Genomic DNA, 21609 nt, shown 5'->3' with positions numbered 1-21609 from the left:
AAAATGTAGCAAAACTTGCCCTCTACCAAAGGACATTTGTTTCCATACTTGTAGCAAGGAGATGATCTCTCGACACACACAAACCCAAAGTAGCCTCGTTTGCCTCCAAGTCTGGAACCTTTTCGATGCTTATATTCACAGCAGGAACTTAACCTGTCCACCTGTATCCCGTTCAGGAAAAAGGTGAGACTGAAGGGGAAACCATAGTGTCTTTTGGAAATAAACTGAAAGGTCTCTGGAATTTAAAAAGGAAATACATTAGTGAAAGCAACTGACTTTGAACTAACATGTTTTAAATCACATTTTTCTGTTATATAAGTACAATATTATTTTCTAGATCTCCTTTTTAACTTGAGGACAATTTTTTAACCACAAAAACACATTCTATTACTTATATATATAATAAATACTCCAAGGCATTATAAAACTCTTTGACTTGTAATAAAATAATAAAACCTAAAATTATATGAGCATTTAATATGGCCAGGCATTATGCCTAATTACCTTGGGTGTGTTATTTCTCAACAACCATATGAAGTGGAAATATTACTATCATTAGTTTCCATAATGCAGAAATTTAGGTTTAGAGCTCAGTAATTCAGCCAAAATCATACAATAAGTGGGAGAGTTAATGTTTGAATCCAAACATCTCTCTAGATTCCACGCCTCTATCTTGCTATGTTATCTAGCAATAAAGTACATAACAAAAGGCTGCTGTGAGTTCAGTAATGCTTTTATATGACTATTTTTTTACTCAGTAATGCTTTTAAATAAATTTTTGTCTTTAGTTGTGACTTGAAACATCCTGATACATGTATGGATGAGGCAGAATTATTCCATCTTCAATCCATTCTCAGTTCTGCCTAGATTTGAGACCCCTTCTTGATCCCTAACCCACCCAAAAGTCTCACCAATAAATTAAGAACCACTGCTTGGATTTCCTTGGTGGCACAGTGGTTGAGAGTCCGCCTGCCGATGCAGGGGTCACGGGTTCATGCCCGGGTCCGGGAAGATCCCACATGCCACGGAGCGGCTGGGACCGTGAGCCATGGCTGCTGAGCCTGTGCGTCCAGAGCCCATGCTCCGCAACGGGAGAGGCCACAGCAGTGAGAGGCCCGCGTACAGCAAAAAACAAAAGAACCACTGCTTGCAATTAAAAATTTTTAATCATTTCAAGTCTCTATAATGCTTTTTGAAGAAGTCTCACCCTATACATCCCAAAACCCAATTCTGAGAAACTCTATGTTACAGAGTGACTCAGAAACCTGCTTCTCATGACACTTCTAATGTTACTTCCTACAATAAGCCTCCCTGGACTCTTCCACTTCTACCAATAATAGGCTTGATAACTTTTGCCTCTCTTTTGCAATATTTCCGATTGTTACACTTATTATTAAAATATGGCTACACCAGTGGTTCTCAAGTTTTAGTGTGCATCAGAATCACCTGAAAAGCTTATGAAAACATAGATTTCTGGGCCTCACACCAGAGTTTCTGATTCTACAGGGCACAAGAATTTGCATTTTTATCAAGTTGCCAGGTGATGCTTTATGCTGCTGGTCCAGGGACCACACTTTGAGAACCTTGATCTAGATGTTTGCTGCCCTGCATGTTTGTGAAATCCATGAGAGTTTAAATTTCATTTCCCCAGATCTCAGGACAATGGCACAGGAAGCTTCCAATAAATAATTAGTGAATCATTATTTTAACTCATTCTTTCATAGTCATCTAGAAATACTTTGTATATACCATACTATGCCCCTAAAAAATCTAAATCAGATGCAACTTATACTAAAGAATAGACTTATTGAAAAGGTAATTCCATCATTTATACCTTAGTATCTGTGATGTGAAATTAAACAAAATAAGAAAGAGAACATTGGCAAGTTAGTTTCTGGAGAAACTAAGGTACAATAGATATTAAAATCCACTTGTCTTTATATATGGACTTTTTTTTTTTTTTTTTTTTTTTTGCGGTACACGGGCCTCTCACTGCTGTGGCCTCTCCCGTTGCGCAGCACAGGTTCCGGACGCGCAGGCTCAGTGGCCATGCCTCACGGGCCCAGCCGCTCCGCGGCATGTGGGATCCTCCTGGACCAGGGCACGAACCCACATCCCCTGCATCGGCAGGCAGACTCTCAACCACTGCACCACCAGGGAAGTCCCTATATATGGACTTTTTAAGTGCTAACTAGAAAGCTAGTTTGACTGCTCTTATTACAGAAACTTGAATGAGACATTCATGTAATATGATCCATTCTGCTGCAGCATCACACCCCTTAACTCCCTAAGGACCCAGCCCAGGAAGAGAGTAGACTCCAGGAAATGCTGAGAATGGGCACAGGAGATCAGCTCTTGGACACGACTGCCCTTCTATTTTGTACCCACATGGTTGGAGAGCACATCCATATATTATTTCATTTCTTCCATTGTTTTTCAAACTTATTGAACAGAAATTGACACCCTCTACCTTTGGTCTCTTGTTACTTATTTTGTCATTTTATATTTTAAAATTTAGTGACACTTCCCAACCCTGACTTCATGGTTTCTGCATGGAGTAGTGGAAAGATTATAGACCAGAAATTAGAAGATTTTGGTCCATGTTCCAGTTCTTCACTTATTAGTTGAGTATGCCTTGATGAGACATTTAACTTTGCTGCATTTCAGAATTCTCATCTATAAAATGAGGGTGGCAGGGGGAGTGCATGAGGAAGTGGAGTGGAGGGGGTGACTCAGTTTACCCACTTCACAGAGCAGTCTTAAATATTATAATGGGCACTATTAGAAAGCATCCTATAATATTTGTAAAATGTAGTTATTCGTTGTTGACTGACAGTGGTAGCACTGTTTTAGGCACTAAAGAGACATAAAAATACTGAAGAAATATCAAACGTGTTCTCCTCCCTCAAGAAGTTATAATTTAGCAGAAGAGACAAAAAGCAGTGTACCAGACTTCTAGAGTAAGGTCACCAAATCCTCTTCCCTTAAAATTTTGTCTCTGAAAATGGACCAAAGACTTAGAACGCACTGAGCAGCAGTTTTTCATGAAAAAGTACTGAACTTTTGGTATGAACAGTGGGAATCTGTGGCATTCTTGCCTAGGGCTACTCCCATTGCCCTCTCCTGCCACTGCAGTTCTAGAAGGGAAGGGCAGGCCATAGGTAACCAGCAGCTTCACTGTCAGTAGAGGCCGACTTGATTTGGAGCAGAAGACAAAAAAACCTTGGTCAGTGGCATTACTAGTAATAAGCAGCAATCTCAGAGCAAACTGACAGGGAAGGTCAGAGGTTCTGCTGAGACTGTAGTTCTAATTAGGGCAAGCAACAGGTCAATGGACTAGCCAGAAATTTAACAGGGAGATACAGGCAATAAGGCAGTCATAGACACGTTCAATAAGCTTTCTGCACATCTCCAGCTAACTGGAAGCAGCATGGATTGGAGTTGGCCCAACTTATTCACACATCCCTGTCCTATTGCAAGCTTGCACCTGTGTACAAACGAAACATTAGAATCTGGTGGAAAATAAAAGTTGGAACAGACTTGAAAACTGCCTGAACTTTGAATGTACTCCTGAACCCACCACAGTGTGTTGAATATTGCCCTCCAAAAATTCATGACCACCCAGAACTTCAGAATGTGACCTTATTTTGAAATAGGGTCTTTGTAGATATAATCAGGGAAGGATCAAGATGAGATTATCCAGAATTTGTTTTGTCCTAAATCCAATAACTGATATCCTTATAGGAAGAGGAGAGGATACACACACAGATACACAGAGAAGAATAACATGGGAAGATAAGCACAGGTTGAAGTGATGGAGCTACGTGCCATGAAACACCAAGCATTGTGGGGAATCACCAGAAGTTGGAAGAGGCAAGGAAAGATTTTCCCCTTCCGCTTTCAGAGGGAGCATGGCCCTGCTAAGACCTTAATTTTAGACTTCTGGCCTCCAGAACGTAAGACGATAAATTTCTGTTGTTTTAAGCCACCAAATTTGGGGACATTTGTTATGTCAGTCCCAGGAAACTAATAAACCTACACACAGATTCACTGGCAGAAGATGGAGGCTATATTGGCTCAAAGTGCTTGAACATGACCTCTGACAAATCACTGAATGTTCACTAAACTATGAAAACACAGAGACAACCCTAAGAGATTAGCCTAAAAATAAAAACAGAACAAAAAAAAAAATCTGAGCAGAGACACCAGTGGCTGTATACGAAGGAGAGGGGACATGAATTTCACAGCTTTGCTCTAGATAAGCTACTAAACAAACAAACAAATAAAAAACCCAAGAATAACCTTCCAGAGGGAAAGTGGGAATTCGGAATCCATAGTTGCTCTAATAGATGGTCTAAATTGTCCTGTTTTCAACAAAAATATCAAAAGACACAAAGAAACTGAAAAGGGTATGACCCATACTCAGGAAGCAAAAGCCATCACACCCACTCCTAGGAAGCTGCTCAAGAGAAATGACAACTGATGTCTACACACAAAAAAAAATGTCTTTGTATATTCATTACAGCATGACTTGTAATAGTCCCAAACTGGAAACAATACAAATATCCATCAACTGGAGTAGATGAATAAAATGTGGTATATCCATGTAACAGAATGTATTCTCAGCTATAAGAGAACAACTATTGACAGATGCTACAAATGGATGATTCTTAAAAACACTATGCAAAGTGAAAGAAGCAAGACACAAAATACTACCTATTGTATGATTTCATTTACAAGAAATGTCCATAGAAGGCAAATCTGTAGAGCCTGAAAGCAGATCAATGGTGTCCTAGGGCTGGCTATGAGAGTGAAGATTAATTGCCAAAGAGTGAGCACAAAGGAACTTTTTGAAGTGATGGAGATGTTCTAAAACTGTGATAATGGCTGTACAACCTTATAAAATTCCTAAAAATCAGTGAGTTGTACACTTACAGTGGATGAATTTTATGGATTGTAAGTTACACCTATTTTTAACAACTAAAAAAGTCAATATATGATAAAGAGTAATAGAAAAAAGAAAAAACAGTTAATGTAAGTCAAGGTACAATGAAATGCTTTGGTTTTAGGTATTATTAAGAGCCATTGTCATCAAAAGAGAGGGATAAAATGGAATAAAAGTCAGTTGGGAAAGCTTCACAGTCTTAATCTGAATCTTAAAAGATGGATACGGTTTGAACTTAAAATACGATTTTGAATTTAAAATCCTTTGTCCTATTGCAGACAAAGGAAAGAGCACAGGAAAAGACAAGATAACAATGTGGGGCGGGGCGGGGGGTGGGGAGGCAGGAGGCAAGGGGCTGGTGAAGCAGCCGCTGTGTTTGTGAAGAAGTAGTGAGGAATGCACAAATAGGTACAACAGGATCAGGTTATGGAAATACAAGAAAATGGGGCAGAAAAGGAATTATAAGAGAGCCAGAAAAAAGTTACTTTGTTCTTCGTATCCACATGAACCCTGGAGGCCAACGTCTGCCTTGTTTGATAGGATGAATGATAAATAAAACTGCCTGTGAAGAACTGTACTCTTTACAAATAGCAGAAATATTCCATGACTTCATAGGTGTACATAATAAACAATCGATCTGTGGCCTGATGTCTAAAATCAAACTGCAACATATCATGAATCACTATGATAATAAAAGATGCACTTGCCATGCTCCCAAATAATTAATTGTATTGTTATTCTCAAGAGAAATTAATGAATGCTACATTTTGAAGGAGTTTACTGCTCCAAGCCTAACTGTAAAGGCCCTTTTTTTAAAACAGAAGTCTTCTAAAAACCTATTCACATTTCACTGAATCATGCACAGCTTTGATTTGTAAAAAGGGCAGATTATTTTCAGTCCAGCTAAATTGCTAAGATTGCTGAACCACAAGTCAACTCTGAGTCACCCAACTTTTCAATTTTGAACGATTACTTTCATGGCAATCAAGGGCAAGCTGAGACAAAACTATTGTGTGGACAGGATTCAATTACTTCAGTCCCCATTCCAACCTATTATTCAAGACTGTTCAATGACATAACAAAAAGTCAGTTCTGGGATCAATATGCACGCAAAATAACACGTAGCCAAGTAACATTCTCCCGTAACCTTTGGTTTTGCAATCTTATCACAGAGTGTACATCATCTCCCAGAAAATCATTCAGCTAAGCCTTCTTTTTTCATCTGTATGTGCCACATTTCCCAGCAGTCAAGTAGCCATTTTAAATGAACTCTATTGATTAAAGCATGATCTAAGACCCAGGAAAATTTCATTATGTTAACTCCAATTTGAGACTGTAGCTAATTTCAGCTATTCATCAAAATTAATAGTTGAAAGTGATACTTTTAAAAAATAAGTGTATCTAATCACTATTATTAGGGGTTTCATACGCCTCCTATTATGGAGATATAGGAAACCCTTTGCTGCTGAGAATAGCTAACTGGGGCTGGATAGTACTAAACAAGGATCTTGCACCTAGTCAGGGGGCTGGGATCTGCTCTCAACCCTGCTCAGAACTGGACGGGTGACCTTGGGGGACCACTGTACCTCTGGATGCCTCTCATTTTCCTCATCCACATAATGGAAGGAACGAACTCTCAGATGTCATGACAAAATGAAATAAAGTAAATTACGTTTCAGCTAAGTACGTAAAATGGGAAAAAGTAGTTTCTGGCATTATTTTTTAAAAAGAAATTTTATAGATTTTTATAAAGAAAAATGTTTTTTCATTATAATACAATATATATAATTCATTATATAATTCATTATAATATATAATATTTTACTTTAAGTCAAAACCAACATTAAAGTGTTTATCCTTTCTTATGTTGGTAAGTTTTCAATATTTTATCCCTAAATATGTATAGTTCTCTTTAAGCAGTTGAATTTTTTTAAATCAATAGTCACTGTTTTTGATTGATGAAGGAAATCAGAAAAGCCAAAAGTAACAACCCCATGTTTTCCCCCAACTCCTCCCTTTAGTCCCTAAGTCTATATCTAGATTACCCAAATATAAATATTTCTTTTAATCAGTAAAAACACTATTACTTTCTAAACAGAGTGTCTTAAGCAAGGAAACAACAAACATAATCCTGTAACAACTCTTCCTTTTAATTGCTGTGCCACAGAACTAAATATTGACAAAAAAACCACTTTGGTACAATATGTGAAATCCTATATTGGATACAAAAATTATCTTATGCTAACAAACATGGATTTATGATAAAAGGGAAATGAAAATGTAATAAAAACATGTAGCCAAATTTTGTACTGTATTATTTAGGTGTGATTCACCCTGAGGTTTATTGGATTTGTGATTTTATCTCAGCATAGTTCTAAAGAACAAATTGCCAATCTGGTATTTTTCTCTTAGAATAAGGTATGATGCAATTCACTATGGCAAGACAAACAGTTAACTTGTAAATTGGGGGACAGTTTACTCGTACAACATTTTAATGATCATATATCTCTATTTCAAATTCTTTATTTCACAATCTGCAAGAGTAATTGCTGCTTCAGTTTCAATCATGGAGCAGTAAATCTGGATTTACTTTTAGGCAGCTGGTTAATAAGTCCCTGGATATGCATAATTTCATAGAGTGATTAAAGTCATTTTGATATTATACCAACAATAGCTTATCTAGAGCATCAACTGCAAGCAATTAAAACATTCACATTTTATGTGTACCTTTTTCAAGCAGTTTGCCTGTGTAGACACACAGGTTTTCCCCACCACAGTGCTGCTGATAAACTTTTATTTCATCCCGGAAATCTGAGTGATCATAAGCTATGTGCACATTTTTCCCCAAATAGATCATTGTAATAGCTGCATTACTATGCAGTGGTGTTTTGTGAATCCTTCTTGAATCCTAGAATAAACAAAAAAAGGGGGCTTATTAACGAATTACCTTCTAATCAGAGTGTGATCACCTTCTAATCAGAGTGTAATACAAAGAATAGAAAAGGCTATTTTTATGTACCTTGCAACAAAACCCTTATAAAATGTCAATCTATATACAGTGCACAAAAAGTCAAGCCCATTACAAAACAAATGCCTTTAACAATTATAGCATATATACATTTTGGCTTTGTAGTTTTAATGTAAATTCTGGGGATTTGGACAAAGTTTGTCACCTTTTATCTTACGTGGGTGTCTGTGTTTTACATGCAACAAAAATATCAGTGACGGGAAGAGGAAACTACTCTTGGTTGTTTTTGCTAGTTCTCAAATAAAAATTCAAATCAAATTAATTAAATAAATATTGGTGACATAATTTTGTTCTAATTCAAATTGACATTAACTGTAATTTAGCAATTGTTTTTGTAATTGAGTGTTATGTTTATACTTGAGCACTGACAATACATCCTTCCCTGAGCTTATTCTTTGTGGGAGGGAGATGCACACATTTGATTCCTTCTATGGTCACTCTCAGGATCAGGAACAATGTGTGCTGGGTACCTGGGGTTATCCAGCTTCACAGGAGGCATTCAGTTCAATGAAAAACCAACATTATTAATATTATTCTTAATATCAAACAATAAACCCAACAAAAAATATCACCTCATAAACCTACCTGATATTCTATGGCATTGACCAATTTAAATTACTTATAAAATAAACACTAAACTTAAATACCAGAGATTAAATATCCAATGCCTTGCCTCCTAGTTTATATTCTGAAGTATTTTCACAGTAGTGAATAAGTAGTGTTTGCCTAACCTCTAAGAGGAAGACCTGGAAAGAGAAGCAAGAAAAGGAAGAGGAAGAAGAGGCAGAGAAATAGGAATGGCTCCTTGAGAGACTTTAAGAGGTCCTAGTAAGAATATCGTAGGTTTCTAGAACTATACAGATACCAGGCATTACTTTTAATCTACTTCACTTTTCTAAAAATCAATTTTTAGCTAAATGAAAAATGTGAAGAGACCAACTTTCAGTGAATCCAAGGCAAGTATTTGAGTTTGATCTCACTGAATTACAGATGCCGTGGAAGCATGCATTTTTTTAAGAATGACAAAGCTGCAAAAAAAATTTCTGAAGGAACTACTAAAATACTTCCATCTCCAAAGCCATTCCCTTCTACCTCAGAGGATTTTTTTCTCATTCACTCCTATTTCTTTGAAGCAAAAACCAGAAGTAGTAAATTTGATGAAATTCAGCAAATGACAGTCTGAAAAGTGTAAATGGGCGGGAGAGTCTGAGATTTAAAATTTGAGCAAATTGTCTTGCCTGTGGACAGAGCTCCCAAATAGATAATCAAGAGAAATATTTCAGGGACACCAGGAGCCATGAACGTAAATCAGCAAACTGGATAATTCTTTGCAGATTAGAAACATCTCCTTGAGTCACAGTTGAAAGCAAAGGGATGATGGCAGGCCTGGCTCTTGGTTACAAAGTCATCTCATGTTTCCTCTTGCCTGAGCAACTGTGGAACGTGACATGCACATGTGCAACCCAACCCACAATCACCAGCCTAAGGCAAATTCAGCTCCAAGCTCCCTGGAGAGAACATTTATCATGGGCACACTAACCAACTGAGAGCCCACATCCACCCTCACCCTGCCTCTAACACTCTGGGCCAGTATTCCCCTGCCCCAGCACCAGGTACCAGACAACTCAGGACAGCCCAACACCAGAGCCTGCCAAAATCATTCATACTATCCCATCCTATGCCTGCTTACCGTGCATTGCCCAATTCTTCCTCGGAAACCACAACAGAGGCTCTTTCCCACCTTTCCCTCCCACGCCTCTCCTGACAGCCCTGGTGCTTCCCTGGGTGGCCCTGCATGGCCTGGTGTGATGGTTAATTTTATTTATCAACTTGGCTGAGAGACAGTGCCCAGATATGTGTCAAACAATATTCTAGATGGAATTCTGACTAAAATAAACAGGCATGTCCCTTTCTCTTGAGAACTGTAAGGGACAAACTGTCTTTTTAAAGGCAAGTGTCTTCTGACCTATAAGTCTCAACACACCCGAATAATCATAAAACTGACATTTTAAAAGTCAGGCAGAAGAATTACTCGCTTTCATTAGGAAAGGCGAAGCTAGTGAAAGGTTTTAAGCAGGGGAGAAACATGTTGGGAGCTATTCTACAAAGTTTAATTTAACATCATTATGTAGAATCTACTACTACTGAGATGGACTCTGCTTACTCTCTTCTCCCCCTCCTGCCTTTAACCCTCTGCTTCCTGATTCAATCTGCTAACTTACTACTCACCTTTCAGACATCTGTAATTGCACAGGGCTTATCTGGAGTCTAGGAAGTAGATAGGGAGCCTCAACCAGATATGGAGAAAGCCCCAGACTAGTCCATGCCTGGAGAAGTTCTTTGCTTTCTCTATCATAAAGCATATAAAAACTTAAAACAAACTGTTTTATTTTTTAATTGATAAGCATAATAATTAAGTAGGTTCTTATTTGAAAGCCTGTATTTTCACATATATAAACACTATTTATAGTACCATCCACATTTTCAGTAGGCTGCTGTGTGGAGTAGGTGACCAGCAGTCCTGAGTGGAAACACAGAATTTCTGCAGATGATGAGGTAAACCTCAGAGCAAAATCTAACTAGTCACATAGATTCTGTAAAAGCATTAAAAAAAACTCTGCAGGTATTATATCTCCAAATTATAAAGCAACAGGGCACAGAAGCAATGTGCTGGGCTGTAAGATCTACACCCTATCATTTGGTTTCCTAGACTCCAGATAAGCCCTGTGTAATTACAGATGCTTGAAAGGTGAGTAGGAAGTTCATGGATCATGGCCTAGAGACACAGACCACAGAAGCCAGGGACCCTGTTCTATACATTCACAGAGGAACAGGTGGCCACCAGCAAGCCACATTTCTTTACCGCTTTCATTTACCTCTTTCTTACCTTTTAAGAGCATTTGAAGGATGCTTTGGGACGGTAGTCATGAAATGAAAGAATGAATTTAATGTGTAAATTAATCATGAGAGCCATCTCTCCTTAAATGAATCTTTTCTAGATCAAAATAAAATAAATCTAAATACTAAAGTAAAAGTGCACGATTGGCATGGATGAGATACTCAATGTCATCGGTCATTAGAGAAATACAAATTTGAAACACAGTTAAGATACCACTTACCCACTAGGACAGCTAGAATCAAAAGACAGTAACAAGTATTGCTGAGGATGTGGAGAAATTTGAACCCTCATACACTGTTGATGAAAATGTAAAATGGTGTAGTCACTTGGGAAAACAGTTTGGCAGTTCATCAGAAAGTAAAATTTGGAGTGACCATATGACCCAGCAATTCCACTCCTAGGTATACATCCAAAAACTTGCAGGCAAATGCTCATAGCAGCACTACTCATAGCCAAAGAGTGGAAACAACCCAAATGCCCATCAACTGACAATGAGATAAACAAAATGTGGTACAACCATATGGTGGAATATTATTCAGCCACAAACAGAAAGTACTGATACAACCTGCAACATAGATGAACTTTCAAAACATTATGCTGAGTAAAAGAAGCCTGACACAAAAGAATATTTATTGCATGATTCCATTAATATGAAATATCCATAAGCAAATCAATAGAGACAGAAAGTAGATTAGTAGTTGCTAAGGGGTAGGGAAAGGAAGATTAGAGAATGACTGCTTATGGATATGGGTTTCTTTTTTTCTGGGGTGATGAAAAAGTTCTGAAATTAGATGGTGCTTATGGTTGCCTAACTTCTGAATATAATAAAACCATGAACTGTACACTGTAAAAAAAATGCATAATTTACCACACTGTGCCAATTTTATTCTAAACCCCAGGACCTAGGAGCTAGTGACAGGTCCAAGAGACATCTAGAAAGCTACCGAAGCCATGTGGAAAGGTGACCGCATTTTGAATAGAAAGACAAGTGTCAAGGTCTAAGCCTATGGTGATGGCCAGGTTTAGGGGTGAAGATGAAAGAGGCACAGAGGAGCAAGATGAGAGGTCAAAGGAGAGAACAAAGAACCGTGAAAGTAGAGTGCCATGGAGGCAAGAGAGGGAAGCTTTGAGGAAAAGGCAATAACAGCATAAAATGCTACTATTAAAGACAAATCATGGTAAGTAGAAAATACAAACTAAGATGGTAGAAGTGAATCTAAATATACCACTAAATAAAATAAATGTCATTAGACTAAACCCACTTATTAAAGGAACAGAGATTCTCGGGTTGAAATAAATGCAAAGCACACATATGCTGCATAAACACATTTAAAGTCTAAAGCTTTAAAGACATTGAAAAACTGAAAGTAAAAGAAATATATATGTATAAATATAAATATATATTTATGTATATATATACATATATATTATCTAAAGAAAATACGGAGAAATACTATTAGACAAAATAGATTTTAAGGCCAAAGTAATAAGAGATAAAGAGGATCATTTTTTAATAATAAAGAATATCTTCACCAGTAAGGTAAAGTATCCCAAATCTGAGAGCATATAACCAGGTATTCTCAACATTTACAAAGCAGAACTTGACTAATTACAAGAAGAATCTGACAAATCCACAACTACAGAGAATGAATTATCACTAGAACTCAGGAACTAAGAGACCAAGCAGATAAAAAAGAATGGTAAGGATGTAAACATATGAATGACATAATTGGACATTTCTTACCTATTGAACATTTATAGAACTCTGCTCCCAACAATTAAAGAATCACATTTTTTACAACGACTGAACATATCTTAGCCCACAAAGCAAGTCTCCACAAGTACCAAAGAATCAAAATCATGCAGAACAAGAATAAGATGCTTTCTAAATTACATTCAGTGAACTAAAAGGAGTTCTAGGATTTAAAATATGGCAGGAAAAGAAAAATGTCAATAGCTCACAGATATAGAGAACAGATTTGTGGTTGCCAAGGGGAAGGGGGGTGGGGGAGGGAAGGATTGGGAGTTTGGGATTAGCAGATGCGAACTATTATATATAGAATGGATAAACAACAAGGTCCTACTGTATAGCACAGGGAACTATATTCAGTATCCTGTGATAAACCATAATGGAAAAGAATATGAAAAAGAATATATATATGTATAACTGAGTCACTTTGTTGTACAGCAGAAATTAAATAGAACATTGTAAATCAACTATACTTCAATAAAATTTTAAAAAAGAAAAAATAAAAATTTAAATGGAATGTGTGGAAGATAAAATTGAAGAAATCTCCCAGCAAGTAGAGCAAAAAGGCAAAGAAGTAGAAAATGGGAGGGAAAAGCTAAGAATATTAGAGCATCAGTCTAGTAGTCCCAACATTCTCAAAATAAGGATTCCAAAAAGAGAGAACAGAAGTTAAAAAAAAAAAAAAAAAAGACCAAGTCAGACTGAAGCCCTGTGAACTCAAGAGCCAGACATGCTAAGGTCTGTCAGAGCCAGGATGCCTGCTGACACCTGCTGTGTTTCCAATCTGAAATAGAATGCCCAGGGGAAGCCAGCTCAGATGCTTATCCGTGCTTCACTTGTCATGACCACAGGGTGGAGAAGTTGCTGCTCTCTCCTCTGTGCCCAACTACAGAAGCCCATTTGCCTGATCATATTCCTCCCGGACGTCCAGTGTCTGGCCCACACGAGGACCTCATTAGATGCCTTGACTCTAGTGAGCCCCATTTTTCTAGGACACAATCATGACCTGACCTCTCTCACTTCCCCACAAGGGGCTCTTAAAACTGTCAAGGAAATAAACCTAGATAGTGACCCAAAGACTCTATTCAGTTTATTTTCTCCTAGATATATTATTCTTTCATTGCAATGCTAGGTTTGCGCTTATTTTGAAGTTTTATGCATACAAGTAATAGAACTCCAAAGAAAAGCAGAGACTCAGTTAACACGTTTGTCAGAATAGTGGTTGTTCTGGGAAGGAGAAGAAGATGTGACAGGGCAGGAAACAGGGGGTTTATCGTATGACAAAAGTGTTCTACTTTGTTGGAAAGTAATGGCATATACACAGGTGTTTGATTGTTGTTTAACTTGAACATATAGATTTTACATATTCTTATGGTTTATATGAGATTTAAACATGTTTTATAAAGTATGACCAGGTAGAGTTCGCCCTAGTAATATATTCTAGCATCAGAAAATCGAATGCTGCCACCAAATGAGGATGATGAGGAAGTCACCATTTTTGCAAGTGGGGGCCACAGCCTTCAAGAGAGCATGTTTGTTGGCCTGGTAGAGAACAATGCCAGCATTCAAAGAATTCAAAGTAAGTTTTAGTGGATGTGGTAGATTCTATCATTGCCCCCAAATATTCACTGCATGTCTCTGTGAGAGGATGATACTTCCACTCCATTGCTGTCAGGCTTTGGTAATGGAATTCAAGTGTAAGTGACATGTGTCACTCCTGAATGGAATCTTCAGAGCATTCCATGGCTCTGCTGTCCACAAGGCCAAATACCCCAGGACAGGGACTACTCATCCAGTCTGGGTCCCAGAATTGCCATTGACCAGCAACAGACAATAATGAGAAAAAGAAATTAAATGTAAGCTGAGTTGCCAGGGGTTGCTTGTTAGACTGAGCTACAGTAAACTACTCTTCAGAGAACTCTGCAGTAGGAAAGGAGAAAACAGAAGTCTCAGGCTACAGAATGTGAGGAAAGGACTTGGTTACTCTATGCCTGGGTATGTTGAGAGACACAGATGAATACTAGAGGAAGGAACAAAAATCCAAATAGGAGAGGAGAATGACAGACAGTGCAAAGTGCCATGGCAGTGGAAAAGGGTAAGATCAAGGAACAGGGCAGAGGGTGGGCCTCGGAGATGAGGGGTACAGGCTCTCTCAGGGACCGTAACAAAGAAAGAATTAGTGAAAGGTGGATTGAAAGGAGGAAATTTGAGCAAGCACAAGGAAGACAGTCTCAACTTTTAGAGAAGGTTATTGGTGAGGCAAGTTATTGGTGAGGCAAGCTGCTGGGAGGGAACTGTGGACAAGGGATAAACAGAGCACTTGAACGAGGCTGGTTTTGGAAAGCCAACATGCCGTCAACATGCAATGTTGACACTTCGCTCCCTGATTCTCCATCAGGTGAAATGTTGATCCAGCAATCTGCTAATAACCACAAAAGTTACATATAATTGCTATTAGTTGTATACTTACACTCCAAAACTTAAGAGATCTTTTGCCTTCATACTAGCCTGTATCTGTATAAAGTATAACTGGCCTTAGGACTATTTTCTTTATCAGTATTTTAAGGAATGATTACAACAAGCTACAATATATTTTAAGAACACTGAAAGGAAAATATTTATAAATATTATACGGTAATTTGCCAAAATTATTAAAAGTGAGTGTTAATAATTATTTTATATGGTACACTGTGTTTTTCGATATATTTAAGTCCCTGAATATTCACAAATTAAACGCTAAAATACTTCCTGACATGTGATTGAATGGGCAAATTAAAGGAAATAAATGATTTGGAAATGGGTATAATACAAACTAAATTGGAATACAAGATTTACTTGATTTTTTTCTCAATTATGCTAAATTACTCAACTGAATTACTCAAATATTTGGTTTCAGATTCATTCAAGCTTACAATTACTACATTTATAAAATTATTATATTTCTTTATGCAAGTCATTTTGCATTCGATTTCCCTAGATTCTCTTAGATTTCATCTAGAAATCTAATAGTGCAATGTAATCGGTGCTAAATTAATAAAAGAAAATTTGATTCTATAATCACCCTGGTAAAGAGAGGTTCTAAGCCATTTGGAGCAGTGGTTGGACGAACTCTTCTCCTTCTCCATGTTTCAGGTCTATTTTCCCTTGTGATTTTTCCATTAGGGGGAGGAAGTGGAGGAGGAATAGGCATCATGTAACGGTTAATCTTTGGAAATCGATATTGATTCATTCCCTGTGAATTGTCCATGGAGTTCCTGAACTTCATCATTGCCTTCTTGCCCTGTAATCACATTTCATGACATAAGAACAAGTGAAGTAGAAGTGGTGACCCAACATAACCCAAAATTAAAGACAAGACTGTATGATTGACATCGTGTGCAAACACAACTGATATCAATAGACAAACTTAAAACACTTCAATCTGTTGAAAAATGGCATTTTGTAGTACCCATAGCAAATTAAATTTTCATGGATTTCTAACCTTATTTAAGTATATTTTTTAAACCAAACATACAGTGATGGCATTTTTATAGTATTTTGGGGATTTTCCCTCAACAATCCATTAAATCTATGGGGACCCAGTACAATTAAACAATTTAAAATCAAGAAGTTTGAAGTGTTATACTTTGAGATAGGATTGGATAGTTCACTTAACGATAGGGTATTTGCACATTTTTTACACTGATTTCACCCACCCAGGTGTTATAACATTCCTTGATAATATGGTTTCAAGGAACCAAAACCCCAGACTCTGACCCAAAGTCTCTATTCAGCTTATTTTCTCCTAGAAATTCAACTTGTGGGAATAAATTTCACCCAGATAACTACACAAGTACACTTATGTAAATGTGTATAAGGATACACACAAACACACACATGCACACACACATATGTCTAAAAAATTTAGTTGATCAGTTTGGGATTGACATGCCCATGCTGCTATATTTAAAATAAAATGCCTTTCCATGAAAAAAAGAAAAGAAAAAGAAAAGTTTAGTTGAACCACTAAGTCCATCAGTAGGAGGATATTTAACTAAATTTTGCTTTGTTCTGATAATAGATTCTCATCAGGCTTTAAAAAGAATAGTGTTAGTCTATTTGTCCAGAGTCCTGACATAAAAAGGTCCATGCAGTGTGATCTTACATTTCTTTTAAATAATTTATATGTGGATTTTGATAAAATCAGGGATGACTGGAAGACTCGGAACACAGGGTTGCCTTTGTGGATTTGAATCATTGGGGGGTGGTGAGGGCATATAAGTTTAGTCAACATGTATTACCTTAATGATTAAAAGCACCTAACGTATAAACAAAAACTTTATGTTTCAGGTATATTTGAGCCTCTGAACTTTCACATATTGATAATTTTTGTATATCTGAGGTAGTTTCCCAAACTTTAAAGTATCTTTAATCATTTTTATCCATTTTTTACCAATTTATTTGGTATTGTTTTAAATTCATTTTCAGCCAATTTATTCTTTATTTTGAGATGCTTAAATTGTGAAAAGTTATTTTTACGAAAGGAAAGTCATTCCCCAAACATTCTCATTGCTGAATAAACAAAAGCAGTTTAAAGAAAAGCATGTATACGCCGTATTTTGATTGAAAACAACATTTATGTGAAGAGAAAGGAATTTAAATAGATATTCACCAAGGGGTTTAGAATTGTTAGAATGCTTGACATTGCAGGTATTATTTATGCTCTCATTTTTCTTTTCTTATATTTTCCAATTTTTCTGTGATGGTGTGCATTGACATCGTAATAACAAATATAAATTAAAGAAGTGAAAACAACATAATAAAACAATAAAATCAATGAATCCAAAACTTTTGGGGCCTGGGGGTTATCTTTTAATTTTTAAGTAGTTATCAATCAATGGCATACCTTATTTGGAAATGGTTTAGTAAATTTTAAAAATTAACCTTCTGCTCCTTACCTTGCTTTTTCTTAGCCCAAAGTATCTTGGACATCTTCCCATGCCAGTATAAATAATTTACCTTATTTTTTAATATACTTTAATATGCCATAAAATTTTTAAACAATAAATTCTTAGGTGTCTTCCAAATGTTCACTATTGCAAATATTACAATACTAAATATTCCTGAATCTGTTTCTTTCCACATGCATGTGTGTTCCTAGGATAAATTTCAATATGCTAAAATGCTTGAGTATGTTCATTTAAAATGTTAATAGATATTCCCATATTGCCTTCAGAAATAGTTGTACCAATTTCTACTCCTATCAAGAGTGTATAAGAAACTCTCATTCTAAGGATAATCATTTTCAATCACACCATTAATTTTACTCAGTAGCATCTCAGCCAGTCTGTTTTGACCAAATTGCTTTTGCCTAAATCAAAGCTCCTCACCCCTGATACTTAGAAAATTCAACCTGCTTAAGTCTGTTGCACCTTCAAACAATTCCCCCATGCATATCTTTTACTCTTTTAGTGGGTGCTTACTACATACTCCGCAATCATGCAGACTATTATTCTTTAGGAATTTCTTGTCTGATTTTATATTAAGTAATTTTCGTCATCAATGCCATTGAAAGAATTGCATGTCCTTCCTGGCAGTATATTTTGCCTATGTACATCACAGTATAAGCTGCAAAAAGTTAGAGAATTTTGTCTGCTTTGATGGTTGATATATCACCAATGCCTAGAGCAGGACCCAGTCCATAGTAAGTGCCCAATAAATTCCACTGGATGAAAAATGTAAGTTTACCTAGTTGAAATTAACATGGAATTGATCTCAATCTTGTCGGCATGTGTAAGCTACCATTAAGTGCAATCCCTCACTCACTCACACCCCAAAACTTGGAAATGGTAGACTAAAAGGCCCTGTGCAGATTTAATTAATAAATCTACCCAGTGGCTCAGAGCAGGTTTGGAAAATCACCTAAAAGAAAAATCGTTCGCTAGTCAGAAAAAATTAAATATTACCTGATTGACAGTGTTCACATATCTAACATAAAGATGGGTCCGATCGAAAAGAGTTAATAGATATAGGAACTTAGAAAAGAATAAAATCACCTTGGCAAATGTGGAAAGTGCCCATCTGAGTACTAACTAAGGGACAGGAAATCCATTGGGCTTTGAATATTTCCGGTCCTAAAGGCAAAGTTATCCCTGGAGGATATAGAGGGCTTTAGCCAAAGACCTTTGAGCTTTCTGGTACCTTTGCCAAGCCCATTCCTAAGAGGAGACAGATGCATCAAGCTAAGATGACCTGATGCCATTAACATTCCATTCTACCATATTCCCTCATTCTGATTCCATACTCACCAGGCAACCTTCTCATTGTGATCTGGCTTCCCATGTAGGTCTGCCTATAAGGGGAAAATGTACTGCTCCTACAAGCTTTGATTTAATTGTTATCTGATGAATTAATGGTCCCTAATTATGATTTGATTCCCTATTTTGATTTACTATAGTGAGAAAAAATGGGCTTGTCATGTGTTATTTTAGTTAGCTTGAGACAATCTCTCGGGATCTGACTATTCCTGGACACTAGCTTGAAATGGGAAATCTCTGGACATTTAAAGTGGAGACCAGATCCAAGAAAGTGTCAACCTAATTGGCTTATGACCCAATTAGTTCCCGCCTAGCTCTAAGCAGTCGTCCCAGACAAAATGCTACCACTTTTGGTTTAATTTCTCCTTCTTTCCAAGAAACTACTATTAAGTTAAGTAAGGTTTGTGAAAAATGCTTCACAAGGTGAAAAGCATATTAAATGGATTTAAATATTATTTATCATTTTAGGGTTATTTTTGTACTTTTAATGTGAAAAACAATAATTTATCTGTCTGAATTAATTTCTTAGTGTCAAGGTCATCTGTCAGCTTTAGATTAAAATATCTTAATTTCATATGTCATATGTTTCCTAATAATTAATGGAGCTAAATTCACCCATTTGAGCATAATTACAATTGTACTCATAACACAGATTCTATCTTAAGCTGGCAAATGTTTCTTCTTGGTCTTAAAAATGCAAACAATACCTTCCCTAATTACTAAATGTCCCAATTATCCTTCCCTTTTAAGTAACTCATATTTTATGGCTACCATACCTCCTTCCTGTGCTCTATTAAAATAAGTGAAAATTACCTGAGATATAACCTTGAAAAGGAAGCATAGTCAAGCTTCTGTGTGTGATTAATTCAGGATATTTTTAAAGATGGACATTCTTTTCCTTCTATATCCAACCTTCTCCAGAGTCAAACTTGAAGCAATTTCATACACTGATGGTAAAGTAAGTCGGCATGCAAATGCAAACCTATTCTTGGAAAGTTTCATTTTCTAGGTTTCATGCATTTAAAATTTGGAAGCAGTCAAAACTTGGTCTATTCTGATAGAAGTCATATCTAGCTATAAAAAGTTCCTCTTTGTTTTTCACACAACCTTTCAAATTCATGAGAGATCATCTTAAATTATTACAAATCTATTCCTTACTCTTTTGCCCCAAAACACAGAAATTATAGGCCTTCCAATTAAAGTAAGAAATAATTAAACAGACTTACATGGCAAGTGCTTAATAAGTGCACAATATATATTTCACTAAATAGATTAATTGAATCTAGCATCTTAAAGACTGTGAAGAAAAAGCATTTACCCCAATGGGAAATGGAGCTTCATTTTCCAGCAATGAGGTTTTTGATCTGGACCCCGAAGTTACCTTTGGAGCAGTTCCTACTGCAGGATTACTGGGAAGAGGTTGTAATCGAATTGGAGGCTGCATATTTCCTGGGGCAGTGTATGGTCGAGGGGCTGTCTAGACAATTAGGGAAAAAAATTCCATTTAAATTAGTATCTTGACATGTTTCCAGGACAAATTAATAGCTCAACAAATTGCCTAGACTAATTAATGGTGCCTTTTTACTGAACAGATTAACCTTTAATTATGTCCTTCCATTATACATACTCTTATGACCCACCGTATTTGTTAAAACATATGGTGTGGAAGTCCTCTACACACCTAACTGCCGCAATTGTAGAGTATTTTGGATAAAGGAGATGTTCTCTGTTAGGTTCCTGTATTTTATTCACACTGTGAACTCGCTTACAATACCTAACTGATGCTGTACATTGAATGGCTTTGTTCAATTAAATGTTAAGTTGAATAATGTTCCTAATTTAGACATCTAAGGGCCTATGATTAAAATGAACTCATTCCTGTTTAAATGTTTTCAACATCAACTCTAGTACGAGTCCTTTAGGTCTTCAGATTGGTGCTGAAGTAAAAGCAGACAATACAATTCAAAAAGAGGGAAGACAAGTACTTACTTCTAATGCATTACCATTTATTCAACCTCTTCCTTGAAATACCAGGAAAACAAAACTGAAAAATTGTAACTGGCAACTTTGGAAAACACTGTCAAAATGGAGACGTTTTCCAGGCTGGATAGTTTCCATTTGCCCCTCTTCTCTGTCTCCTCTGTTCTGCTCTGGCTGCTGGGAGTTATTTCTTTATGGACTACGTCAACTAACCTCAGGATTCCAGTTGGATTTGGCCAATGAAAGACACTGGCAGGAGATCAAAAGACAGGAGGGAAGGAGACTGGGGTCTTAAAGCTCCTGGACCCTTCCCAACCAAGGTTATGATGGGCCAGCTGGGTCCCTCCAACAAAGTCCACAGCTCCTATCAGGAAGTCCTCTTCCAGAAGCTGCCAGCTGGTTCTGGTATCCAAGTCCTCTCTTTCCCCCTAAGCCTATGTGGTGTGGTTTCCCATTGTATTCACCCCAGCCTGCTTTACATCCCCAGCTGGTTTTCCTTAACCCCACCTGCATCTTTCTAAATAGTTTCTTTATTAAACCCTTCCTAATTACCCTATTTGTGTGAGCCATCTGTTTCCTGCTGAGACCCTGACGGATGCATTTTCTAATCAAGAATGTACTACAGAGAAAACCAAAAGTGCCGGTTCAGAGTATTAGATGTGTCTTTTGGAGCACTGACAGAACATTGCAATAAAGATCAGCAATGTTTCA

The 21609-nt window shown here is 37.0% G+C and overlaps 1 protein-coding gene across 1 annotated transcript in view; it reads right to left on the bottom strand.

The window, feature by feature from the left end:
- The window catches only part of ERICH3 (glutamate rich 3), a gene marked incomplete at both ends in the record, with an annotated part of 118885 nt that overhangs the window by 49890 nt on the left and 47386 nt on the right, over positions 1 to 21609 (bottom strand). The window contains 4 exon segments of the mRNA XM_082859163.1: positions 49 to 235; positions 7673 to 7853; positions 15684 to 15902; positions 20237 to 20395. Of these exon segments, the coding sequence (XP_082715289.1) occupies positions 49 to 235; positions 7673 to 7853; positions 15684 to 15902; positions 20237 to 20395 (746 nt within the window).

Source organism: Leucopleurus acutus (genome assembly GCF_964270905.1).
Source record: "Leucopleurus acutus genome assembly, chromosome: 2".
Classification (NCBI taxonomy): domain Eukaryota; kingdom Metazoa; phylum Chordata; class Mammalia; order Artiodactyla; family Delphinidae; genus Leucopleurus; species Leucopleurus acutus.
The sequence above is the reverse complement of the archived record's forward strand: the minus strand, read 5'-3'. Positions and strand labels throughout refer to the sequence as shown.